Here is a 27,532-nt window from a genome sequence, read left to right on the forward strand (position 1 = left end):
GTATATTTTATACGTGAAGGGACTCCGGTGGACACAAATCCCTCTCTAGAGCCTGGGAACACAGACAATTGAATGAGCCAGAGAAGAATCTGACCATTTCCTTTGCAACGAGAGCCAAATATGCAATTACTTTGTGAATTATATAAGAAAAAAAATTGTTAAAGTCTGCAGCCAGCCAACATATCTAACTTTTCTAAGAGCACATAGGCAGGCTCTTAGGCTGTATAAAAAGCTTTTTTATACAATCTAAAATTCATTGATCCAGTTTTCTTCTTACCTCTCCCTACATACACTGCTGCATCTCCTTGAAAGATTTAAAATCCTACTGGCCTAAATTCTGCAAACCCTCCTGCTGATTACGGAATAGAAACAATCCCAGGCAACCAATCACAGCTAATCAAAACACTTCAGATTTTGAATAGGGATTACTCTCTCAGTGAACTTTTCACAGTTAGCTCCTACAACGTAAAAAAAACCCACTGGGTAGATATGAATAATGAGGAAATATGAGGATCTCACAATCCGCTCCGACATTCCATGAGCAGAAAAATATGCTGAATTCATCAAGAAAATTATTTACTCTGCTATAATAGTGAAAAACATTTATAGGGCCTTCTTTTTGTGACCACATCTGCATATGCAATTTGCCTAATTGCTCACAAGCTGCACAATTTGCTCACATAAATGCCCAAAAGTGTGGTAACTTCATGACACAAAATTTGTATACACAAAAAGGAGGCCCTTTATAAATTTACTATAAAATATATGTGCTATTATTACCATAATGTTCAGTGACAGTAATAATAAACCTTTTAATCATATTTTTGCTTAATCCTATACCTCATACCAGTTCAGTAGCTTTGTTGGAATATTGTTTTGGTTTGTTAAGTGATTAATGAGACTGCAGAAGAAAAATGGCTTCCTGCTTTCCTTTTTGGCCAAAAACAGAATCCCACAGAAATGAAAATCTTTGATGTAATGGAAAGTTTTTGCCATTTAAATCAACTGATAAAATATTCTGTTTTTCTTCTCTTGAACTTTGCCCATATGAACTGTCAGGCTTTCTATCTTTTCTGTTAGAGATTAGTGTACAGTTTCTTATTTCCTGTATTCGGTTGCTTTATTTTGTAACTCCTGTTGCACACTATTTCATCTTCCCTTGTATTTTCCTGCAGAATGGGAGCTGCGGGCAGCTGTGCCTGCGGACGGTCAATGTAAACAAACTGTCTCGCATCCCACCAATGGATTACCCTGACAGTAATTTTTTTGCAGGGATAGCTCAATGGTTTGAGCATTGGCCTGCTAAACCCAGGGTTGTGAGTTCAGTCCTTGAGGTGGCCATTTAGGGATATGGGGCAAAATCAGTACTTGGTCCTGCTAGTGAAGGCAGGGGACTGGACTCAGTGACCTTTCAGGGTCCCTTCCAGTTCTAGTGAGATAGGTCTCTCTATCTCTATTTTAATTAAACTGGTAGAATATGTAAATGGGAATATGGTATGTGAGTATTTGCACCTATGTACTTAATTTAATGTGTAGTTGTTAATGGAGAGACAAGGTGGGTGAGGTAATATCTTTTATTGGCCCAGCTTCTATTTGTGAGAGAGAAACCTTTCGAGCTATACAGAGCACCAAGCTCAGTACTGCCATTTAGCCCATCTAGACTAGAATTTAAAGTTGTCTTGTTAGAATGTTAGCTAACTTTCTAAATAACGTGCTTGAAAAGTCTAGCATAGACAGGGCAGTGTAAACTTTAACATGTGCTAAGCTTGCTGAGTTAAAGCCTTGGCGCTTCCATAGGCTTTACGTGTCCAGCTTAGCATGTGGGAAAGGCAGCGTGCCTTTTCACATGCGTTAGCCGACATGTTCCAACAACACACCTATAGATCCCAGTCCAGACAAGGCCTTAGGACAGTGGTGAGCAACCTACGGCCCACGGGCCACATGCAGCCCGTCAGGGTAATCCGCTGGTGGCTTGTTTACACTGACCGTCCGCAGGTATAGCTGCTCTCAGCTCCCAGTGGCTGCGGTTCACCATTCCCGGCCAATGGGAGCTGCGGGCAGCCATGCCTATTGACAGGCAATGTAAACAAACTGTCTTGTGTCCCACCAGCAGATTACCCTGATGGGTCACAGGTCGCACAGCACTGCCTTATGGGCTACCTGAAGTATCTGGAGTGAATCCGTATGGGAATAAGCTATTCCTATATAAGGCACCTTTATACTGGTATAACTGCAGTCACGCAGCAGGATTATACCATTTTAATTATCCCAGGATAGTTAATGTTGTACAATGTTTGTGTTTAGAGAACCCTCAAGTCTTTTTCTGTTAGTGTAAACTGCTGTAATCCAAAGTACTGGGTGGAAGTAGTGCTTGCTTTCCTGCACTAACAATGAAAATACCATCATGTGCATGACCTTTGATAAACTCATTTTATTTTGAGAGAGGCTTCTGCCAGGCAGATTTCATCACACGCTCTGCTTTCATCAAGGATTGATCTCTGGGAACAAAGCATTTCCAGAGCTGTGTGGCACTAGGAGGCTCTGCACGTGGAGCGATTGAGGGCTGTACTTGGCCCTCAAGACAAGAATTCTGTTTGCAAGCGCTCTGGCAACTGAGCTGAATGTAATTAGAGTTGATTCCCATTGGTATCCTCTGTAGTGAAATGCCAAAAGAAACATTCTGTGTTCTTTGTTTTAAATCTGTCAATTAGGTATTGAGCTAAATTCTAGCACTGAGCTGAATGTTTTGAATTACCACTGGAACAGAGACAGTGAGGTGTCTGGCTCTGAGAAAAGAGTGAGTGTAGGAGAAATATTTTCTTTAGCTGGTATGCCATTCACATTTTCCAGTGCCACTGTGGTAAATGTCTTCATGTTCCCTCCTGAGAATGTTCAAGTATTATATTTCACCACGCTCCTGACGTATGTAAAACTGTTTTATACTTGTCTGTGCTTACTTGAATTACTGTTGCATTGTTTGTTTACTCAGTTATGTTAAGTCCTTCTGGAGTTCTCATGAGATAATTTGGGCAGTGTTTTTCAAAATCAACACCTACAGGACACACCCAAGTTAGGCTTCAAATTAGAGCTGAGAGTGTGATTCCCAGCTTGATTAGCCATACTCATGCTAGCTCTCATCAAGCTGGTGCACTAAATATAGGAGTGTGGCAGCTGTAGAACGGGCAGTGGTGGCACAGGCTTGCCACCCGGATTATGTATCAACAGAGTCCAGGTGAGTTTGTATTTGGTGCAGCTAGCCAGTGCTCTGGTTCACTACTAGCCTTGCTACCATGGCAACACATCTGTTTTTAGCATGCTTACTGAATGCCAGCTAGCATGAGTATGTCTACGTGAGCTGGGAATCACACCCCTAGCTCCGAATGTAGACGTAGCATTAACCTGTAAACTCTTCAGGGAAGAGTGTCCCTTATTGTGTGTTTGTATACAGTGCTTAGCACAAATCCACTCCCTGATTTGATGGTCTTTAAGCACTACCACAATACAAATATTTAATAATGATGCATTTGTATAGCCGAGTATGCAAATGAAGGAATCACACACATACAAATGGCCATTTTGTGCTTTTTAATGTCCATTTGGTTTGCCCATTTGCCTTTGGCACGACCACACCCAGTTTGAAATTGCAACACTTATATGGTGTTGCACATTTCTATGGGACATCCAGACACATTAGGTACATCCTTTTAGCTCCTGACAAACTGACAGTGCAGCTCTTGGTGTCACAAAGTTTGCGGTGAGTATGTGTGACGAGGGACCCTGGGGAGCCCACTGAGGTCACTCAATTAGGATGTACTGCAAAGAATGAGGCAAAAAATCCCCAAAGCTGGTGGATATTCCAATACTTAGATTTACCAAACCAGCACAAAACAGCTTCCATAATACCTCACTGGTTACCCAGAAGCCAACAACACAGTTCCCTTAAAGTAACCCAGCCTCAGGCCTCCACCCAGACACCCAAGTCAAATATGATGATGATTTCTGGAAATCTTATTCATCATATAAAAAAGTTCTACCAGTCCCAAAGGATCAGACACATTACCTCCCACGTCAATGAATATTCTAGATCTTATCCAAATATACACTTATAGCCAATTCTTATTAATTAAACTAAAATTTATTGAAAAAGATAGCATTGGTTAAAAGATCAGTATACATGAGTACAATTCTTGAGATTCAGATTCAGAGCAGAGATGGTGAGCTCTGTAGTTGCAAAAAGTTCTTTCATAATTAATCCATGGGTTATAGACCAATTTTCATATTCTATTTTAGGACTGGGATCTCAGCCTTACAACTTAAGCTTCGCCTGCATGAAGCATCAAGCAGGTCTGAGATGACAGGATCAGGATCAGGACCCTTTTATACAGTTTTCTAGCAGACACTTAACATAAAGTCCTGGGTGAACAATAGGCTTTTGATGTAACCTTCTGTTTCCTAAACGTCACTGGATTAATATAAGATAATTTATCCATTAAGTTTATCACAAACTTTAAAGAGACATTATTGCACCCAAGATTCATCTAAATGGTAATATTCCCTTTTGATCTCTGAATCAATAGCTATAGTGACAGATAGGAACTGTTTACATAGCTAGCATCTAAGATATACATATACACACACAATTAGTATCACCTCTAATTCTCTAACAACACAGGTTTGCACTTCAAAGTTCTAGCCTATCTAGCATGGACTGGCCCTAAATACCATTCCGATACTTTCTAACATATCTCTAAAGGTTGCCTTTGGGTTTTTTAGCCTGCAAGATGCTTAACACTTTCTGGCCACGTGTCACACTTTGTATAAGATCCTTTGCAATTATACAACAGTGGTAGCAACAATGATCTGTATCGTTATATTTTAGTTAGACAGTGCCACAGTATGGAAGCCTCAAAGCTTGACAAGTAGCCAGTTTAGCAACTGTAGTAACTAAACAAGAAACTAAATATGAGAGTTCCAAAGCTGGCCATAAAACCATGTGTTTGCAAATCCTTATCCTACCTATATCAATCTAAACTAAAGATTTTATACAGCCACACATCACCATAGTATATGAGCACCTGCTACGTAAAATCAATAGCAATTGCAAAATCCCTAATGGCCTTCATAGACTCTCTGGCACTTCTCCCCTATTGGGGTGAGTTGCACCTGTACAGGCAAAACTATATCTAATGCTTGTTTGCATGCAAACATCAGATTTATGCAGGCTGGTTTTGAAAATATTGCCTGTAGTATTTTAATATATACGTACTGCTCTGGGCTATTCCATTTTAAAACTAATTGACCTTTTTAAGTGTACAAGGGGATAGGCTGTGCTCCTGAGTCACAAGTAGGGCCAAGAAAAGCATTAGCAAAGAAAACCCAAGAAGACTATGAATTTACTTGACACTTATTCTCCAAAGCTTTGAGAGCATGACCACAGGGACGCTGCTCCCATTCTCTCCCTCCCTTCTGGTTGCAGCATGGGGAGGTCCTAGACACAGCCATTCAGGCTGGTCTCAGTCAGTGACTGCCTCTCTCTATCTATGAAAGCGTTGCCTGGTGACGCTCCACAGAGCCCATTATTACATCAGCAAAGGAGATGTCAGGGATCGGTGTGTGTGCTGGCATGTGGTTGCCTTATGTTTCCCTAAGGCTTGGAGTGAAATGCATCCCCTAAAGTAAACCAAAGGAGGATCCAGGATCAGGAACAACACTGCCTATGTGGTGCTCTATTTGTGGATGAGTGTGTGAGTAAGCAACAAACACAAAAATTCATTGCAAAGAGACAAAACAGGTACCTGGTGTCACACTGAAGAGGGATTCGTTAACTGCATTAGCAGTTTACTCAGTGGGAAGTTCAAATGCAGTTGCAGCAGGGCCGTGCAGCCTTATTTTTGTTAGCTATTTACATCATCTTCTCTAAAAATCATCACCGGAAGGCTGTGGGGTTTTGAAATGAGCAGGTTAAGGGGTCAGTGGCTTTGCGATCTACAGCTTTCTTGCATTCCCAAGCTTCAGCTGCAAGTTTACTCCATAATTTGTACTCTATTTATTATTACTCCCATTAGCCCTTAATACGGTCAAGTCAAAAGTTAATTTAAATAATTCTTGTGGGTCATTTTGTAGGAGTGAGGCTCAGGACTGAGACTAAGAGGGAGTTGGGTTGTTGGAAACACTTTTGATATTATCAACATCGGGAGGGGGTAATTAAAAAAAATGAAAAATAGGTCAGTTCCAAGCCCTGCAAAATGAAATCAATGGACATTTAAAAATATTTAATGACATTTATTATTTTTGTTTTCATTTTTCAACCGGCTCTGCTGACCTGTGAGAGGGCAGGGCAGTGAGTCAAGTCAAGGTAGAGGATCCTATAACAACAGAAACACTCTCCAGTTGCTCTCAATGGAATGGTTTATACTTGTTCTTTTGTTTTATTTAATATAAAATAAGTCATCTAGACTGAAAGGGCCTGATCCAAAGCTCATTGAAGCCAATCATCAAGTCCATGGGGCCGGATGCGCTGCATCCAAGGGTCCTAAAGGAGTTGGCAGATGTGATTGCAGAGCCATTGGCCATTATCTTGAAAACTCTTGGCGACTGGTGGAGGTACTGGATGACTGGAAAAAGGCTAATGTAGAGCCCATCTTTAAAAAAGGGAAGGAGGAGGATCCAGGGGACTACAGGCTAGTCAGCCTCACCTCAGTCCCTGGAAAAATCATGGAGCAGGTCCTCAAGACATCAATTCTGAAGCACTTGAGAGGAAAGTGATCAGGAACAGTCAGCATGGATTCACCAAGGGCAAGTCATGCCTGACTAACCTAATTGCCTTCTAGGATGAGATAACTGGCTCTGTGGACGAGGGGAAAGCAGTGGACATGTTATTTCTTGACTTTAGCAAAGCTTTTGATACGGTCTCCCACAGTATTCTTACCGGCAAGTTAAAGAAGTATGGGCTGGATGAATGGACTATAAGGTGGATAGAAAGCTGGCTAGATCAGCGGGCTCAATGTGATCAATGGCTACATGTCTAGTTAGCAGCCAGTATCAAGCAGAGTGGCCCAAAGGTCGGTCCTGGGGCTGGTTTTGTTCAATACCTTCATTAATGATCTGGAGGATGATGTGGACTGAACTCTCAGCAAGTTTGAAGATGACACTAAACTGGGAGGAGTGGTAGATATGCTGGAGGGTAGGGATAGGATACAGAGGGACCTAGACAAATTAGAGGATTGGGCCAAAAGAAACCTGATGAGGTTCAACAAGGACAAGTGCAGAGTCTTGCACTTAGGAAGGAAGAATCCCATTCACTATTACAGACTAGGGACCGAATGGCTGCGCAGCATTTCTGCAGAAAAGGACCTAGGGGTTACAGTGGATGAGAAGCTGGATATGAGTCAACAGTGTGCCCTACGGCATTTGAGGCTGTATAAGTAGGGGCATTGCCAGCAGATCGAGGGATGTGATCATTCCCTCCATTTGGCATTGGTGAGGCCTCATCTGGAGTACTGTGTCCAGTTTTGGGCCCCACCCTACAAGAAGGATGTGGAAAAATTGGAAAGAGTCCAGCGGAGGTCAACAAAAATTATTAGAGTGCTGGAGCACATGAGTTATGAGGAGAGACTGAGGGAACTGGGATTGTTTAGTCTGCAGAAGAGAAGAATGAGGGGGGGATTTCAACTACCTGAAAGGGGGTTCCAAAGAGGATGGATCTAGACTGTTCTCAGTGGTACCACATGACAGAACAAGGAATAATGGTCTCAAGTTGCAGTGGGGGAGATCTGGGTTGGATATTAGGAAACACTATTTCACTAGGAGGGTGGTGAAGCACTGGAATGGGTTACCTAGGGAGGTGGTAGAATCTCCTTCCTTAGAGGTTTTTAAGGTCATGCTTGACAAAGCCCTGGCTGGGATGATTTAGTTGGGGTTAGTCCTGCTTTGAGCAGGGGATTGGACTAGATGACCTCCTGAGGTCCCTTCCAACCCTGATATTCTATGATTCAATGGAATGGACTCCCATTGACTTCAGTTGACTTTGGATCAGGGCCAAATGGCAGGTTTTGCTTTATGTTCATGGAAATGATAAGAGTAAAATTGAAACAGGGGTTGGAGACTTTGTTCATTCTCCTCTTTTTGATCTCTTCAGAATCAAATAATCCAAAAACTGCAGGCAAGACTGACAAATACAACTGTTCATTCCTGGCGCAGGTTTTCCTTTTGTTTCCATTTAATTCTTCCACTTAATGCACTGCAAGTAAACGCCCAGGTGGAATGGGGTTTCCTGGCTAACGATCTCCTGTGTTACAGGTGAAGAGGGAGCAAAAGAGGATAGTGCGCGTCTGTTTCTGACATGTCTGTGTAAGTGAATTGCATCCACTGATCTGCCATGGAATATGATTTTCACAGAAAGAGGACAGTAAAATCGGTCTTACAAGCAAGCTGTTATAAAGTGTAAGTGCTAGTTACTACATCCCAGTCAATACACACAACAGTGGTCACTATTTTTTATACAAATATAGATATATACAATATTATATATATATATACACACACACACACACATATATACACAATATTATTATTATATTGTTAATATTATTAAGAGATGGGGACTGGACAGTCCCTGCTCCAAAGATTTTAGTCTAAATAGGCAAAGGGTGGGAGGGGATCTGAGGCACAGGGAGGGGAAATGCCTTGCCCATGGTCACATAGGCTATGTCTACACTGCAATAAAAGACCCGTGGCATGGCCACAGCTGGGGGAGGGTCTCAGAGTGCAGGCTCAAATGTCTACACTGCTATTTTTAAACCCGCAGCCTGAGCCAGCTGCGAGATTCAGTGTAGTGAGTTTTGTATCAGAGTGTAGCCCTGACAGAGCTAAGGGCTGGTCTGCACTGGGGGGCAGTGGGGTTGATGTAAGATACACAACTTCAGCTATGTGAATAGCGTAGCTGAAGTCGACGTATCTTATTTCGACTTACCTCCTGTCCTCCTTCGACTTCGACTTACCTCCTGTGAGATTGACGGTCGCGGCTTCCCCGTTGACTCTGCTTCCGCCTCTCACCCTGGTGGAGTTCTGGAGTCGACGGGAGCGCGGTGGGGATCTATTTATCACGTCTAGATGAGATGTGATAAATCGATCCCCGATAGATCGATCGCTACCCGCCAATCCAGCAGGTAGTGTTGATGTACCCAAAGACTAGAACTTAGGTTACTTGACACCAGTATAGTGTCCTGCCCACTAGACTATTCTGCCTCTTAACAGTTCTTCAGCCTTTTAAAAGTGAATTAAGTGCTTGTGAAAAGTACCAGATTGCTGGCACTGGCAAATAGAGTCCTCTGTCCACAGAACCAGGTGCTGAATGGATACTGGCTTCCTTAGCTCACACACACAGCCATGTGCACCATGCACTTTGTTTTGGACTTAAAATTCAAGCCAAGTGGGAAGAAAGTATGTACTGGATTGTAACTTACTGCAGGTAAGGGGATATAAGAAATTCCAGCTTATATATTTTGTTTCGATTGATAGAAAAATGTATAATGACATAAAACAAAAGGCATAAATATAAACACAAGAGAGCAGAGTTAAGGCTGAGCTTTGAACTTCAGTCTTGCATTTCCTGATCTGAGTGCCCGAGTTCTCAACCTTAACATTTCATTATTAGCCCTTGTTTTTAAGGTTGCTCCCCTGTTACTCAGAGTTAATTTTAGAGAGCGTCTTTCATACAAGGTAAGAAATGGGACAAATCACACAATGTAGATGTTTTTGCCTTTTACATGTTTTTATCGTTTCTCTTGCTAACAAATTATTTGCATGTATTAAGACGTCAACCTTCTCCTAACTGGCCCCTGCAGCAAAATCCTAAGCAATGGCTGGAGTGAGCCTCCCTCACCTGCTCCTCTTCTACCAGCCTGAAATAGGATAAGGATGGAAACTGCTGTAGCCACTTCCCTGCCTCTGCTCTGAAGCAGGTGGATCGGTGTGTGGATGAGTACACCTTCTCCAACTTACTCCTGACCTTAAAGGAAGGATGGTCCAGTGGTTAGGATACTAGCCTGTGACTCAGGAGGATACAGGTTTGTTTTCTGCTCTCCTACAGACATCCTGTGCAGACCTAGGCCCCACATCCCCAAACTGCAGAATGGGGATAATAATATTTCCTCCTCATGGGATGTTGTGAGAATAAGTATATTAAAAAATTGTGGGGCAATCAGACACTACAGTAGGGGTCAGCAACCTTTCAGAAGTGGTGTGCCGAGTCTTCATTTATTCACTCTAATTTAAGGTTTCACGTGCCGGTCATACATTTTAATGTTTTTAGAAGGTCTCTTTCTATAAGTCTATAATATATAACTAAACGCTTGTTGTATGTAAAGTAAATAATGTTTTTAGAAAGTTTAAGAAGCTTCATTTACAATTAAATTAAAATGCAGAGCCACCCCAGACTGGTGGCCAGGACCCGGGCAGTGTGAGTGCCACTGAAAATGAGCTTGCGTGCTGCCTTTGGCACCTGTCCCATAGGTTGCCTACCCCTGCACTACAGTAATGAAGAGCTTATAAGATAGACAGACATACCTGTCCCCCTAAGCCCTACAATGTGGGAACAATTAAAGAGCCCCCCTCCCCACCATATAGGTGAGCTGTTCTGCACATGAATGGCTCCAATCCCTGAATACTGCCTCCTGTATCTGATGGAAACTTAGGCTGAATGTGAGGGTCCCCAGTGTCAACATGGGCTGTACTTTTCTTTTTGTGTTTAGGAACAAACCAACACACGCTGGTATCATCCGCCATTATATATTTTAATCGGTCCCTGCTAATGGGGCCAAAAAAAGCGTGGCTTTGGAGGGAAATTTTCCATCTTCTCACTGCTCAATGAAGGAACAAAACAGGGCTAAATGACTGTCAGGAATTCTATTTACCTGTCATAAACAATACAGACTAAATTATGTGTGGCCTTCTCAGATTGTGTTTTTCTATTAATCATAGCATGAACGAGGGAACAAATTGACTGAGAGCGTGACTGACTGATCACACTCGTTTTGAAGCCTCTCTTTCAATTTATTTTAAATTCTTCTAACCTTTTTCAATATGCTTATATTTTTATACACGACTACAGACACTCCCTCTGGTGGCCAAAATAACACCTATTCACAGACAAACCTGGGTGTCATTTGAAATCGCTGGCCTTGCTATAGAAATTGTTCCACAGGTGACCTGAACACCCTGTGGATTTTATGTTTTCATTGCTGTACAAGCCACTTATTCATGACATTTTTGTTGTCACAGGGCAGATGCTGCAGAACTTGCTTTGCTGACAAGGCGTTTGTGCCAGGAAATGGGACAGACAAACCTGAATCTCCTTGAAGACATCCCTTTGTGTCACACTTTAACTCTGCGGCCAGCTGTCACTGTTGAAAGCAAGCTGATCCCGTCAGTACAGAGTAAGTTTTCTGATCTGCTTTTTTTTTAATTCAGTGTGCTATTTTGAGTGGGAATTGAAATGGCAAAACCAACTAAATTGCAAGTAATGTTCTCAGCTCCGCTTTTAAATTTAAAACAAGGGAGGCAAGTAGTCTGCACCCTGCTCAGAAAACCATGAAGAAAAAGCTACTTCACAAGACAGAGGATAAAAGGTTTTACATTTACCATTGTTATCTGTCTTCTGAAGTGCCTTCCAGTCTCCTTGGTTTGGTGAATTTCAACAATAATGGTCTCTCAGACCCTTGCTACTGACTGCCTTTGCAGTCTTGAGCAGGTCACTTAACATCTGTAAAATGAGGATACTACTTACCTGCTTGGGGTGGGGATTACTTAGTGTTTGTAAAGTACTTTGAAGATGAAAGTACTAAATAATAATACCATCTAGCTCTCATATAGTGCTTTTTATCAGTAGATCTCAAAGTGCTTTACAAAGGAGGTCAATAGTAGTCTCTCAATTTTATAGATGGGGAAACTGAGGCACAGGGATGGGGAGTGACTTACCCAGGGTTATCCAGCAGGCCAGTGGGAGAGCCAGAAATAGAATTCAGGTCTTCTGAGTCTCAGACCAGTACACTATCCGAAATGCTAAGACACCAGAGGGAAGGGAAATAGAGGGACGGGGTAATACCCCAAAGATTTAAATTATTACATCGATTACATTAAAAAAGTTAATTAAATTAGAAAGGCTTGACTGAACCACGCCAAGCTCGTGCTCAGTCCAGCTAAGGGGAGTGGAGGCCAAATCTGAGCCATCTCAATTTTGTTAGTTAAATCTTCTAAAAATAGTGTTAGAAAAACGAGTGATGGAAAAAAATATCAAATTGAAACTGATCTCAGATGGAGTGTTAGCTGTGTGGATATGGCTACCCCATGTATGTCCATACTTTTTAATAACCAATCATTGCTCCTTCTTGTAATGAAAATCCTCAAAGAGAGCTGGTTAAAAATATCCAAATGGATAAAATAGCCAACAACATGAGTGGGCGTGGCATTCTATTTTACCTGAGAGAACCCAAAATTGGGTTTTATATTGAATACAAGTTGTGCTTTAAGGAGATTTCAGTACATTGTTCTCTCTCGCTCTTCATAGCATTGGAGGCCGAAAGGATGTTTGAATCCAAAAGATTGAATAAGATTGACCTTGAAAACAAGACTGCTCAGCAAACTGAGTCTGACCTGAAAGGCAAGAGAATTGGTGCAAGGAGGCCAGTTCCACCCTTCTGATAGCCTCATACCTGGCCCAGATCTTTGAAGCCCTGGCTCCAGTCTCACTCAGGCCTCTTACTCAGTTAGAACGTCTGCCAGGGCCAACAGTGCAAATCGTGGCCTCACTTTGCGCCATTGTAAGCCAGCAAACGACCTTCAGAAAAATTCTGCTCTGAGTAAGGACTTCAAGAATTGATCCATCACTGCCAGGAATCCTCATGACTCAACACTTACCTGCCTAGCAAGGATGGGCTGCCACAACTCGGTTTGTAATACACAGAAAAGCTGGATGTAAGAGATGACAAGGTCATGAATAAATTCCATCCTTGTACCATTCCCTTCACAACCATTTTACATTGTTTCTGTTATAAAGCTCCCAGGATGAATATCCTAATGCATCACAAATGGGCTAAGTTCATGATCGGCAGAAAACAGACAAGTTTATGAATCAATCATTTAAAAGGAATTAGATGCCTAAATACCTTCGAGGATCTGAGCCTTTGTACTTTTAGATATTTTTTCCAATTCTAGAAGAAATAATGACGCTAACAGCCACGTTACCAGTATTTTCTTGAGATGTAAAATTGTACATTTATTGTTTTTAATTTTTGGTAACAAATCAGGTGGGATGGGGTGGGGTAAGAAAAATATTTTGGAAAAACATTCAGAGCCCAAAACAAGATTATAAAGTATCATATAGAACAAAGGTGGGCAAACTTTTTGGCCCGAGGGCCACATCGGTGTTCCGAAACTATGAAGGGCCAGCTAGGGAAGGCTGTGCCTCCCTAAACAGCTTGGCTCCCATCCCATATCCACCTCCTCTCACTTCCCGCCCCATAACTGTCCCTCTCAGAACCCCCGATCCATCCACCTCCCCCCACCCCTATTCATCATGGTACTTAGCAGGTATGCAAGTGCTTTCCTGAATTGGGTCTCTCTGAGGTTTGCAATAATTCAATGAAGTCTTATTTTTTCACTTCTTAAAGGGACACTGCAACGATTAAAAAAAAAAAGACCAAATTCTGTTTTTAGTTAAATCAGTGTTGAATCAGAGTAACTCCATTGACTTAACGTGACTGTAAAAGCAGCACTTTGCGATTAAAGTGATTTGTTCTTTGGGCCAAATTCTGCTGTCACATTAGTCTAAATCTAGAATAACTTCATTAGTTACTATGATTTGACGTTGAATTGAGGGAGAATTTGACTCAGGGAGGGGGATCAGCTGAATAGGACGGCGCCATTTTTAGAGCCCCCCAATCCAAGTTTAATTTAAGGCAAATGTCTATTCATATGAGTTTCTGTGTGTCCTGTTTAAAAAAAATAAGCAAGCCTAAATGTTGAGTCTAACTTAAAAGTGACAGTGTAGTCAATTTGTAATCGTATTCTCTCAGATAGTGGGGTAATTATTAAACGGAATATCTCTCATGCCTCTTAGTTTTCCTCTCAAAATTTCACTAAGAAGCCATCTTAGCTCACTAAAATCAATAGGACTCTATTTACTGACTTAACTGAGGTTTGGATCGAGCCCCAAAGGCCCTACTGTGGTCCCAAAATTCCATCTTCAGACATGCAGCAGAACCATATTGGGAGAGAGAGTAGGATGCTTCGTTCCTTTAGTTTGGGTTTTAGCCCCCTTCTGCCATGTGCTCTAAGCTGCAACCTCAGCTGATGGGAGGAGTCCCCTTGCATGACTCCTCTTCAGTAGGAGGCAAGCCGAGTGTTTAGTCTTTTTGTTGATGTTTTATCCATCCAGATGTAGGAAGTTTCCAGTTGTAAGATCCAGCCCTATCCCGTCTCCTTCAGGAGGGGCATAACAGTTTCTGTAGGAGAGCAGCTCCTCACACTAATTACTCTCCTTTCCTATATGGCGAATAAACTGCGCAGCAAGCAGCTTTTTAAAACTTTTTTAAAAGTAGGTTGTGCAACCAGGAGCCAATCATGCTCACTGGTGGGAAATTAAAAAAAAACCTCAGAAAAACAAACAAACAAGCAGAAGCCCAATCCCCATGGGCAAGCCCCAGAACAAGCAACAGGCAACTTAAAGAAATGAATAGGCAATTACGACACAAAGAAGCCAAATTAGGCTTGCTAGGTGCCACCCTGGCAGCCTTCACCTCAGTACTATCATTTTATTTCCTAAAAAGCCCCAAATGCCGCATCCACTGGTTAAGTCAAAACAGTAACTAGCATTTTTGCTGACTATATTCATTTGCTTTACATTAACTACACTGCCCATTGACAACTCCATTCCTGAAACATATGAAGTCTTCATTTTTGATTCCTTTCAGAATGGTATATTGTTCCACAATATGACCTAATTGTTCAATCTCTCTTCCCTTTCTCATGAGCTAGCCTGAATTATTCCATCACACTTGTAGGCCTGGCTGCACATAAGTAACTTGCCTAATTTCTTAGTGGGCATAATTGGGAAGGTGAATGGAAGGTTAAGTTGCAAATAGGGGCTTGACAAACAGTATGCTGGAGTCAGGATGTCTGTGCTAGCTAAGATAAGCACCAACACCTTGATGCTAGGGACTAAGGACAAGATAAAACTGGAATGTAAAGATCAGGTTCCACAGAACAGCGCGTGGACAGAGCATGCTGCACAGGGATTAGTTCCTGCACAGTAAGAACGCCACTCCAAAAATATGTGGTGTAATGTATAGCAAATACAATGTAATGTGTAAATGTATATAAAGGAAGAGGTTGTCTGTGTAATTCTGAATGCGTGGTATGCCTGGGCTATACCCATCCCCTCTGCTTGAGTCTGATCAACTCAGTGTAGCTTTGCTATGTGACAAATAAAGGACCCTGCATGATGAAATCCAGAGTCGAACTGAGTGTTATGGATCTCAGAGAAGAGAACTGGATGGTGTGTTCTGCCAGAACTGGACAAGGTGTTCTGGATAAGCCAAATGGAAAAGGTTTCAGAGGGAATCCCAACAACACTACACTGCAGTTTAAGCAATATATTTCCTCAGCTGTCATGGTTCATTGGATACTGGCTATGCCACGTATGATTTCTGTAACAAGGATTATCGTTCTATTGATGAGACAAGAGAAAAAGCTCTAATTATTTTTAAGTTGGGCTGTTGCAATGTCAAGTAAAATGCCCCGAGTCTCAGTTTTGGGATACAAGATCTCTGTAGGCTGCTGATAATTTGGGAATGAAAGATTGCATAGTCACAGATCTCTGAGCCCAGCTTTTACCTTGAAATGTGAGATTCAGTGCAACTGCTACTTAGTACACCTTAACAGCATAGGTTACAGAGTACTGTTCCATACTGAATATATGTTGTTTTCTTAAAGCTCCAACAACTAGACACACGCTAGCTTTGGGCAGGGGAAGAAATGGAAAGTAAGATAAAAGGTATATGCCCAATTGATTTGAAACATAAGGTGCTCAGATAGCTCAGGGAAGATTGCAGTGTAAGGACAGACAGACAGACATCTCGTGGACATATACACACCTACGTACATTTTAAAATGTATTTTTATTTACACAGTGGAAATGCCTAATCAGCTATAAGTTTAGGCACCTGATAATTCAGCTTTTTTTTTTTTGTAAAAGTATATAAATATATACATGAAACTCTTATGAAGTAAACATTATAAACTGTGATACTTACAGTAAACATTCACTACTCTTTTCTAGGCTAATAGGTGTAAAGTTTGTAAAGCTTAAATACTGATTTCAAGTATCCCCTGTAAAATTGCTCTATTATATCAAAATGCTGAAAAAGAGAGATCTGCTATAAACAAGCTTTTAAAATAGACTAATAAAATGTCCCTGTAAGAAAATCCACCAGGATAAAATACTGCCGTATTTTCCCACCCTCCTCCCACTGCAGCGAAACAAATACTAAAAAATAGTTGCATGCCCACAGAAGGCATTATTACAATTTTTAATTAAAACATTTTTACTTCAGTAATTTATCGGAGAATAAGGAAGCTGCAAAAATGCAACTTTATTAAATATTATTTTTCCTGGTACATAAAGAACCCCAAAACTATGGGATGAGGGGAGTAGTGGTACCGCATTGTCTTGCCCTTTACCATGTACTATAAGTGGCATGAAGGACTGACTGCATAGAAGAGATGGTTGATAGAGAACGAAGAAAAGGACTGGAATAATATTGGCAGAACGAACAAAATATGCAGGAGCCTCTGCCTCTGTTGCCTTTTTTTTTTAAAAGCACTTCAGGGTCTGGTATTTTATTTGCCTCTCTTCTGTTCTTCAGCTTGCAGATGTTTCAGAACATAGAGGACAACTTGATAGCAGAAAATGTACTGATCCTGTGAGAGGAAGAATCAAACATGTTAAACAGAATGTTCACATTAGCTAAATAAGGTGCCTCTACCTGTACTTCACAGGTGGCGGAGTTCCTTATTTGAATACTAATTCATATAGTTAACGAAAGAATATGATGAGTGAATGTTATGAGACAATGCTTAAAGAGAACAAGGGGGTCAAGAATGGGCTGCCTAGTTTTCAAGTGTACTCCATGTGGATTTGCCTCCTGGTTAATATTTAGTTTGATTCTTAATCCCACCATCACCACCACTACTTTGTCCTTATATAAGGTTTGCCATCTGCAGACCTCAGAGCAGCTTACAAATGAGGAAAGGGAAGCACCAAGGAGTGAAGTAACTGGACCAAGGTCACACAGCAGGTCAGTGGCACAGCTGGGAATAGAGCCCGGGTCTGTAATGCAACCTTCCAGTTTACAATGAGGATACCACAGGGTTTGGGTCTATTTTTGGATAATTTTGTATTTTTTTATTAAATAAGGCTTGAGAACTCCCTGCTCTTGTATTCACTGTCTTCTCTAGGTTCAGGTTAGGAGGCTTTTTCAACCTTTCAGTCCTAAAAGTCATTCATCCAATTACCATAATGCTATGGATAACATCAGCAGATAAAATGCAATTGCTTTTTTAGCCTTAGAATAGGTAAAAAGGCACTAATGTGCTATTACTTCCAGCTGGAGTAAAATAAGTGCTTCCAGAATGGAATAAGGAGTTTAATTCAAGAATTCTAGCATGAGACTGTCAGATCTTTTATAGCCCAGATTAACACAGTTCACTACATCCTACATGTAAATTTGCACACACTATATTTGCATGCCCTTGTATTTGCATGTTGTGAAGCTTGTCCAAAATTACCCGCAGTATTGAATTCTGTCCCTATATTAGCATTTGATTTCACTCCAGCAACAATGAGGTTGAGTTTATGGGGTACAAAGTGAGTCATTCTACACTATTTCCTACTACAGACATCTAGCACAATCTATGTGCTTGTCACAATTTTTTGAGAGATGAGAAATTCAGCTAAAAATCTTTATTAAAGTACAACTTGGTAAACCAAGGTAGACATACCTCCGTCTGAACCATTCCATGTCTCTGTAGTCTCATTGTACGCACCAAATCAGAGATGTCAAACTGCCAAAAGCAAACAGACGGTAGCAGCAAGTGAGATGTTATAACCAAACAAAAATAAAAAATAAAAAAACCCCACGCATACAGGAAAATACACCTGTGGCACAGCAGGGAATTTGCATTTTAGTCTAGTAGACAAACATTAGTCAAACGCCAGTAAATCCACCAAGCTATGGACATATAGTAGAGCAGGGGTCGGCAACCTTTCGGAAGTGGTGTGCCGAGTCTTCATTTATTCACTCTAATTTAAGGTTTCGTGTGCCAGTAATACATTTTAACATTTTTAGAAGGTCTCTTTCTATAAGTCTATAATATATAACGAAACTATTGTTGTATGTAAAGTAAACAAGGTTTTTAAAATGTTTAAGAAGCTTCATTTAAAATTAAATTAAAATGCAGAGCTCCCCAGACCAGTGGCCAGGACCCGGGCAGTGTGAGTGGCACTGCAAATCAGCTCGCGTGCCGCCTTCGGCACCCGTGCCATAGGTTGCCTACCCCTGTAGTAGAGTATATGGAAAGCATACAGTATAGCCTGTACAGGTGCAATAAATATGTGAGGTGTGAGTGCATCATCTACTTTTCCTTTATCTTTCATTTTACCTGCTCAACACACCCTTATACTCCCCAGTCTTTATTCTACTAAAGCTCAGTCTGGAAGGGTGCTGCACACTCTGGCCCTAAACCAGCAAAGCATTTAAATATGGGCTCAATTTTTAAGTATCTATACACTCCCTTTGACTTCCATGGAACTATGAAAGTGCTCAAAATTAAGCATATATGTTCATGCTTTGCTGGATTGGGCCCTAATGTGCTGCCAATACACTTTATTTTATATCAAGATGATAGGAAAGTGATTGCTCCATGAACTGGTGGATGAGATGACTTTAAAATGAGGTTGCCGATGCCCTCCTGTGGACAAGGAGTACATAATCTCTGTGAAACATGGCATGGAAGCTTTACCATGTCACTGACTTAGGTTCAGGCTGAGGAGCTGAAACAGTGACCTCTTTTGGTTTTGCTTTATTGCAGCTTCCTTTGTTTGGATGAAAGGTTGCTAACTACTTGGTTCTACAGCTTCTGTATTTATCATAGTTTCCACAAAATGTCCAGCCTGTTCATGAGAAAAGCATGGCATGTTTTCTGTTTCAAATATTTGCTTTAATTGAATTACGAATGTTACAGTGTAAAGTGTTGAAGTGTAAAATCAGGAAGTTTCTTACAAAACAGAGTATTAGATAATTTAATGTTGACTAAAGCACATTTATAAAAACGCTCATAAGAAGAAATGTGAGTATTTAATTAATTTATGATAAAGAATTACTACAATCACTAAATAACTAGGCTTGGCAGAATTATATATTTTTGATGGATAATATCAATGTTTATTTTTAAGCTTTTAAAATGTTCATCTATTTACATTTTCACAGTTGGGCAAAATTATGAGGTTTAAGAATATTTGTCTATTTCTATTGATTTAAATTCACAGTCACAGGAAGTTACGTGGGGGTATCAGACAATAGTTATTTAATGATAACAGATCTTGAGATTCAAAAAAAGCTTTATAACCACTACAATAAATAGTCTGCATCACATGTGAAAATATACAAAGTAAATGTCCTTACACCACACTCAAAGTTCTCAAGCAGCATTTTTCTTACTTTGACGATCTGTAAATGTTGGTCTTATCCTTCTAAACCTACAAGGGTATGTCTACACAGCGTTTTGGAACCCACGGGAGTGAGTCTCCCAGTCCCAGTCAACAGACTGGGGCTACAAGGGGTCACACTCACGCTCTAAAAATAGCTGCACAGACAGCACTTGGAAGTTGTGACTCAGGCTGAAGCTCAGGCTCTGAAACCTAGGAAGATCCAGTGTTTTTAGCTTTTTCTTTGTTCTCAGTATTTCTGTTTTTCACAGTTATTGATGTTTTATACCATATACCTAATAAATCAGGTTAAGGTATAACCAGAGTTCTTGACTCAAAATAGTTGCACACTAGTAAAATAACCAAAGAGCTCCTAGGGCTCACAGTCCATTTCGTGAAAAGCACAGTTCAGTCTATTCTGTGGGTACTCACATCAAGATCCTTGCTGATTAATCCTAGAACCACGTCGATACAAATAAGTGTCCCTGAACGTCCAATGCCTGCACTGCAGTGAGTGATGATAGGTCCCGATTTATGGATGTGCCTCATGTAGGAGATGAAAGTGAGCAGGTCGTTTGGTTGAGATGGTGTGTCATGGTCTGGCCAGGCAGTGAAATTCAGATGAGAAACACTCCGTAATTCACCAGTCTAAGGTTTTAAAAGAGACAGAACAAATACATACAGAAATGGCAAAGCAGACTGGCAGAACTTGTAAGACTTGCCTAAGAACATTCTGTAGCCAAACATCCCACTGTAAAGGGAGATTTGCCAATTAACTTGCCAACATTTAAGTTTTGTGAACAGAACAGTTTTTACAATGGCTTACACGATTATAATTGTGAATTTATTTGAATGTCAACCTTTCCCTGCCATGTGTGGAAAATAAGCCTGATGAAAGTGTATTAGAACTCGAGAGCAAAAGGACATGGACTATGAATAACAGTGAAAGTGATCAGCTTAGTTTCATTGTCCTAGCTGCACTGCTAGCACAAAGTCATTCATCGAGTAAATTGTCTTACAAATGGATTTACTTGTAATAAATCTTTCTGTTTCTAAATCTAAGGCATTATCAGTAATGCATATATGGGGCCATGTCCTGACCTTCTGTTACAGGGGCACATTAGCATTGTGAGGTGATGTGCCTGAGCAGTGCATAAATGCTACCTGCTGAAAAGGTCTCAAGCTAGCTTATGCAGAATTTTATTCCAGTGGTGGAAGAAGCTGCTCACTCAAATTCCTACCTGGAGGAAGAGTCGCCCAATCATAATAGTCAAAAGAAATAAGGATAAAAAAGATTAAAAAAAGAAAAGTAATCCTGTGTTTTTTCCAGGATGCAGACGGAAGGGATCCATGCCAAACAAACAAAAAAGGAACCTGCCCAATCCCCCTAGAAATCCACAGAGTGTGTAGAATAACTTGATTTCCTTACTTGTATATCTTCTAGCTCCAGCACTCTAATGACAAAGCCTTTCAGCTGTTGCAGTCTCACAAGGGCCAGCCGGAGTCTGTCATTGACCATGATAGTTTTGCCAAGCACATCGGGCCAGTAACGCTGGCATTTTATCTTTTCTCCTTCTACTTCCTGGGTCATCATGGCTATTACAGTACACTTTTGTTCCCAAGTCATTTGCCAGAAGTCTGCTACTGTAGTAGGGAGTGGTCCTTGACATGCAATGTAGACAAATTCTTCATTCCCCACCGGCATTCTTATGAAGCTGGCATTGATGTATCCAGCTTCAGTTCCTAGGGGCACTCTAGTGGTATCATCTGCAATCCCAAAATAGAAAACATATTTTAATTATGTATGTCCATACTAGGACTGTCACATGATTAAAAAAAATTAATCGTGATTAATCGCGTGGTTTAAAAAATGTATCGTGATTAACATACAAATAATCTCACTGTTAAACAATAATAGAATACCATTTATTTAAATATTTTTGGATGTTTTTCTACGTTTTAAAATATATTGATTTCAGTTACAACACAGAATACAAAGTGTACAGTGCTCACTTTATATTTATTTTTGATTACAAGTATTTGCACTGTAAAAAACAAAAAATAGTATTTTCCAATTCACCTAATAGAAGTACTGTAGTGCAGTCTCTTTAGCATAAAAGTTGAACTTAGAAATGTATAATAAAATACAAAAAAATAACTGCATTCAATAATAAAACAGTGTACAACTTTAGAACCTACAAGTCCACTCAGTCCTACTTCAGCCAATCACTTAGATGAACAAGTTTGGTTACAATTTGCAGGAGATAATGCTGCTCACTTCTTGTTTACAATCTCACCTGAAAGTGAGAACAAGTGTTTGCATGACACTGTTGTAGCCGGCATCTCAAGATATTTATGTGCCAGATGCGCTGAAGATTCATATGTCCCTTTATGCTTCAACTACCATTCCAGAATACATACGTCCATGCTGGGGATGGGTTCTGCTCGATAATGATCCAAAGCAGAGCAGACAGATGCACGTTCATTTTCATCATCTGAGTCAGATGCCCCCAGCAGAAAGTTGATTTTCTTTTTTGGTGGTTCAGGTTCTGTAGTTTCTGCATGGGAGTGCTGCTCTTTTAAGAGATCTGAAAGCATGCTTCACCCCTTGTCCCTGTCAGATTTTGGAAGGCACTTCAGATTTTTAAACCTTGGGTCGAGTGCTGTAGCTATCCTTAAAAATCTCATATTGGTACCTTCTTTGCGTTTTGTCAAATCTGCTGTGAAAGTGTTCTAAAATGAACATGTGCTGGGTCATCATCCAAGACTGCTATAACATGAACTATATGGCAGAATGCAGGTAAAACAGAGCAGGGGACATAAAATTCTCCCAAAAGGAGTTCTGTCACAAATTTAATTAAAATATTTTTTAACGATCGTCATCAGCATGGAAGCATGTCCTCTGGAATGGTTGCCGAAGCATGAAGGAGCATACGAATGTTTAGCATATCTAGCACATAAATACCTTGCAACTCCGGTTACAAAAGTGTCAGGCAGACGTCTGTTCTCACTTTCAGGTGACATAAACAAGAAGCAGGCAGCATTATCTCCCGTAAACGTAAACTTGTTTGTCTTAGCAATTCGCTGAACAAGAAATAGGACTGAGTGGACTTGTAGGCTCTAAAGTTTTACATTGTTTTGTTTATGAGTGCAGTTACGTAAAAAAAATAAATCTACATCTGCAAGTTGCACTTTCACGATAAAGAGATTGCACTACAGTACTTGTATGAGGTGAATTCAAAAATACTATTTCTTTTGTTGATCATTTTTACAGTGCAAATATTTGTAATAAAAATATTAATATAAAGTGAGCACCGTATACTTTGTATTCTGTTGTAATAGAAATCAATATATTTGAAAATGTAGAAAAACATCCAAAAATATTTAATAAATGTAAATTGGTATTCTATTGTTATAAATGTGATTAATCATGATTAATTTTTTTTAATCACAGTTCATTTTTTTGAGTTAATCGCGTGAGTTAACTCTGATTAATCGACAGCTCTAGTCCATACACCCATAATTAAACCCAGGTCCTGTAAACAGTTATGGAGTACTTTTCATCTCACAAATATTAATGAATTCTCAAAATATCCTATTGGAAAAAAGTATTAATCCCACATCACATAAGGAAAAAGCGGCAGCGAGGTTAAGAATCTGATGATCAGAGGTGCAGAGCCCTCGCAGTTGCCACAGACAAGAACTGGAGTTTTGGGCTTTCAGCACTCCTAGAAATCAGGCTCTATGAGTATGTTTACACTCTGAGCTGGGGATGTGATTCCCAGCTGCAGGAAACACACTCACACTAGCACTTATTGAGCTAGATCACTAAAATGAAACTGTAACCGCAGCAGTGCAAGCAGCGAGATGGGCTAGCTGTCCCAAATTTATGCCCATCAGCTTGCCCCTCTCGCTGGCACAGCTATGAGCTCTCACAGATATGTCTCCTCAAGCTGGGAATCACACCCCCAGCTCAAACTGTAGATGTACCCATATTGTCTTACCCACGGCTTCAGAGACTCTTTGTTGGAGCAGAAATTAGAACTCAAGACTTTCTGGCTCCCAGTTCTAGACTCAGACTTCATGCCTCATGCACATGTAACTAACGGAATATAAGCATAATTCTTTTATAGTGAGATTGAGACAGTGTATTAATATTAATTATTATACCTTTGTCACTCCAGATTTACAATGGTATAAGTAAGAGCATGAGCTGCCCTCCAAGGTATATGTCTATTGTGTGTGACAAACAGGATCAGCTGCATAAATAGAATTAATGTTTTACGTGAGAGTGGAGGGAAAGAATGGGAGACATAAAATAACAAGCAGATGCACTCATTTAATGATTTTCATCCACAGATCTCACAGTGCTTTAAAAGGGTGGGCAAGCAGCATTATCTCTCTGTTACAGATAGGGACAACAGGTGCAAAGAGGTTTAATGGTTTGTCCAGTCACATAGTAACTCAACAGAACTGGGAATAGGAATCAGGACTTACCAGTCTGATGTCAAATCCATCAGACCACACTGCCTTTCTGATTAAATCAACATAAAAGTTTAATGTCAGATTACTTAGGACTTACAGGGAAGTATATTTTTATATCTGTTCTTCCTCCTGTTTTCCTTAGTTTGTCCAACCAAACACTGATCCAAAGGCTTTAAGTCTTGAAGGTTCTATAAACAGATAGTGAGCTCATATTAATAACTGCTGGGATAAACAAAATGCCATCAATTTTTAACTGTTAAGTGATTAACAGTATCTATCAGAAACATATAGAAATGATGCACTATAGGTTCATAGATTCCAAGGCCAAAGGGACCGCTGTGATCATCTAGTCTGACCTCCTGTATAATACAGGCCATAGAATTTCCCCCAAATAATTCCTTTTGAACTAGAGAATATCTTTTTTTAAAAACATCCAGTCTTGACTTTAAAATTGCCAATGATGGAGAATCCACCTTGGCCTTTTGTAAACTGTTCTAATGGTTAATTAACCAGACTATTAAAAACGTACACCTCATTTCTAGTATGAAAGTGTTTAGCTTCAGCTTCCTGCCATTGGATCTTGTTATACCTTTCTCTGCTAAACTGAAGAACCCATTATCAAGTATTAGTTCCCAATGTAGTTACAATTTAGTCATATCACATGGGAGTAAGACATTCAGCCTTGCAAAAAAAACAAAAAAAACCCACAACAAAAACCCCAACTATCTTCTTGTAATTACTTTGTAATTTTGTTTTGGAAGTTTTAACATAGTTGGTAACATAATAACAACTTCAACAAGAGTAGAGATTCATGTTTTCATCAGGAGAGCTGGATTTTGCAGAGGTCATTACATTTTCCATGTCCTTTCAGCTTAAGTGCTGGTTTAAGAAATATTATTTATTATTAATTATTATTATTAATGGATTTGATGAAATGGGCAAGTTTCAATCACATTTCTAGATCTAAAGCCAATATAGCTCAGTCTAGTTAATGTAGTTAAACTGAAACAGAGGGAGGAAAAGTATTCTTTCCTCCCTTTTGCTTTAGCCATGCAGAATTAAGCCCTACATTTCTACCTGCTTCACACTGCCCTAGTGAAGAGTATTTTCATTGCATGATTCATATTAAAAAGAGTTTTACAAAGGACTGCAAATAGCCTCTGTTTGTTTACCTCAATCTCTTTAGAAGGTACTCCTTGTTCCAGTAGTCCACGTAGCATTCGGATGACTGACTTCAGTTTGGCTCCAGTATATTTGCCTGAAGGAAGCACTCTGACAATTGGGAGTGCAGAGAGCTCTTCATTGGTCACTAAAGGGCAATCTAGCAGCAGAAGATTGATTTATGTGCACATATAAACAGCTAACAGAAAGGACAGCCTATAGCAGGCTACAGTAGAGTGCTATGAAATGAGAGATTTCCCAGGTACCACCACATCCAGTTTTCAGGTTATCAATTGCTTATTCATATACATATTTCTTATATTTTATAGAAAAGATCACCCATAAGAGATTCATGACATAAACAATCCTTCCAGCATTATCCCTTCACTGGTAATGCTTGCTACTTTTTATCACTATTTTCCCCAGAACTGTATACAGTACAGATCAATTCATGATTAAAAATGTCAACATTTGAGAAACCATGAATGACTAATTTTCGTCTTTAATTTCCTTGCAGTCAATACACTGAAATAATTAACAAATGCATTTTTAGCATGGATTCTTGACATATTGTAATTTGCAAGATCAATTACTCTGCACTTGAGCCAGAGACTTTATATTTAAAAGTGCAAGCTCACACCTTGCAGCTTTTTCTTTAAAACTTCATCTTAAAATGCATTGTAATGGTAAAAGCGTAAGATGTGTTAACTGTATTCAAGTTTAAAAAAAATCTTGGTTTAGAAAGGCAGGTGTCCGTTATTCTTTCAAACACCACATAACTCATTAATAATCCATGTTTCCTTGACATGAGAGTTAAAAATAGCTTGTGACTACTGAATTATACAAAAATTTTACCAGAATATTTATGTATCAGAGGGGTAGCCGTGTTAGTCTAGATCTGTAAAAGCGGCAAAGAATCCTGTGGCACCTTATAGACTAACAGACGTTTTGGAGCATGAACTTTCGTGGGTGAATACCCACTTCATTGGATGCATCACCCATGAAAGCTCATGCTCCAAAAGGTCTGTTAGTCTATAAGGTGCCACAGGATTCTTTGCTGCTTTTACAGAATAGTTTATGTTCAAGTTTATTTTTCCTAAATTAAAAAGCACTCTGAAGCACAGATGCTATAGACACAAGTCTGAATATGACTTGTGAATATGAATTCAGGTAATGGAACATATTCCTGACCATATTCAAGATGTTCAAGATAGACACCCAATTCTGCCACCCTCGCTCATGTTGCGCAGTATCTTATTCTAGGAGGACTCATAGACTCATAGACTTTAAGGTCAGAAGGGACCATTATTATCATCTAGTCTGACCTCCTGCACAATGCAGGCCACAGAATCTCACCCATCCATTTCTATAACAAATCCCTAACCTAAGTCTGAGTTATTGAAGTCTTCAAATTGTGGTTTGAAGACCTCAAACTGCAGAGAATCCTCCAGCAAGTGACCCGTGCCCCATGCCGCAGAGAAAGGCGAAAAACCTCCAGGGCCTCTGCCAGTCTGCCCTGGAGGAAAATTCCTTCCCGACCCCAAATATGGCGATCAGCTAAACCCTGAGCATGTGGGCAAGACTCACCAGCCAGCACCCAGGAAAGAATTCTCTGTAGTAACTCAGATCCCATCCCATCTAACATCCTATCACAGACCATCGGGCATACTTACCTGCTGATAATCAAAGATCAATTGCTAAATTAACTGCCAATCCCATCATACCATCCCCTCTATAAATTTATCCAGCTTAGTCTTAAAACCAGATATGTCTTTTGCCCCCACTACTCCCCTTGGAAGGCTGTTCCAGAACTTTTCTCCTCTAAGGGTTAGAAACCTTCGTCTAATTTCAAGTCTAAACTTCCTAGTGTCCAGTTTATATCCATTTGTTCTTGAGTCCACATTGGTACTAAGCTTTAATAATTCCTCTCCCTCCCTGATATTAATCCCCCTGATATATTTATAAAGAGCAGTCATATGCCCCCTCAACATTCTTTTGGTTAGGCTAAACAAGCCAAGCTCTTCCAGTCTCCTTTCATAAGGCAGGTTTTCCATTCCTCGGATCATCCTAGCAGCCCGTCTCTGAACCTGTTCCAGTTTGAATTCATCCTCCTTAAACATGGGA

At 40.2% G+C, this 27,532-nt stretch overlaps 2 protein-coding genes across 10 annotated transcripts in view; one reads left to right on the top strand and one right to left on the bottom strand.

Moving 5' to 3' along the window:
- Positions 1–9,352: 9,352 nt before the first annotated feature.
- On the top strand, positions 9,353–13,200 carry LOC115652859 (uncharacterized protein C4orf36 homolog). Its single transcript, XM_030565440.1, is given in 4 exon segments — positions 9,353–9,378; positions 9,380–9,469; positions 11,281–11,435; positions 12,566–13,200. Coding segments are annotated over 4 exon segments (405 nt in total). The 3' UTR covers positions 12,700–13,200.
- Positions 13,201–16,192: 2,992 nt separating this feature from the next.
- PTPN13 (protein tyrosine phosphatase non-receptor type 13) overlaps positions 16,193–27,532 on the bottom strand; it is a 186,066-nt gene continuing 174,726 nt past the window's right edge. For all 9 annotated transcript variants that reach the window (XM_030564946.1, XM_030564949.1, XM_030564942.1 and 6 more), the window contains 6 exons: positions 25,420–25,568; positions 24,345–24,435; positions 21,192–21,529; positions 20,195–20,410; positions 18,058–18,120; positions 16,193–16,977 (listed from right to left, as the gene is read on the bottom strand). In XM_030564946.1, coding sequence (XP_030420806.1) covers positions 16,897–16,977; positions 18,058–18,120; positions 20,195–20,410; positions 21,192–21,529; positions 24,345–24,435; positions 25,420–25,568 — 938 coding nt within the window. In that variant the 3' untranslated portion in view covers positions 16,193–16,896. The remainder of the gene's footprint in view (positions 16,978–18,057; positions 18,121–20,194; positions 20,411–21,191; positions 21,530–24,344; positions 24,436–25,419; positions 25,569–27,532) is intronic.

This window comes from Gopherus evgoodei, chromosome 5, assembly GCF_007399415.2.
Source record: "Gopherus evgoodei ecotype Sinaloan lineage chromosome 5, rGopEvg1_v1.p, whole genome shotgun sequence".
NCBI lineage: Eukaryota > Metazoa > Chordata > Testudines > Testudinidae > Gopherus > Gopherus evgoodei.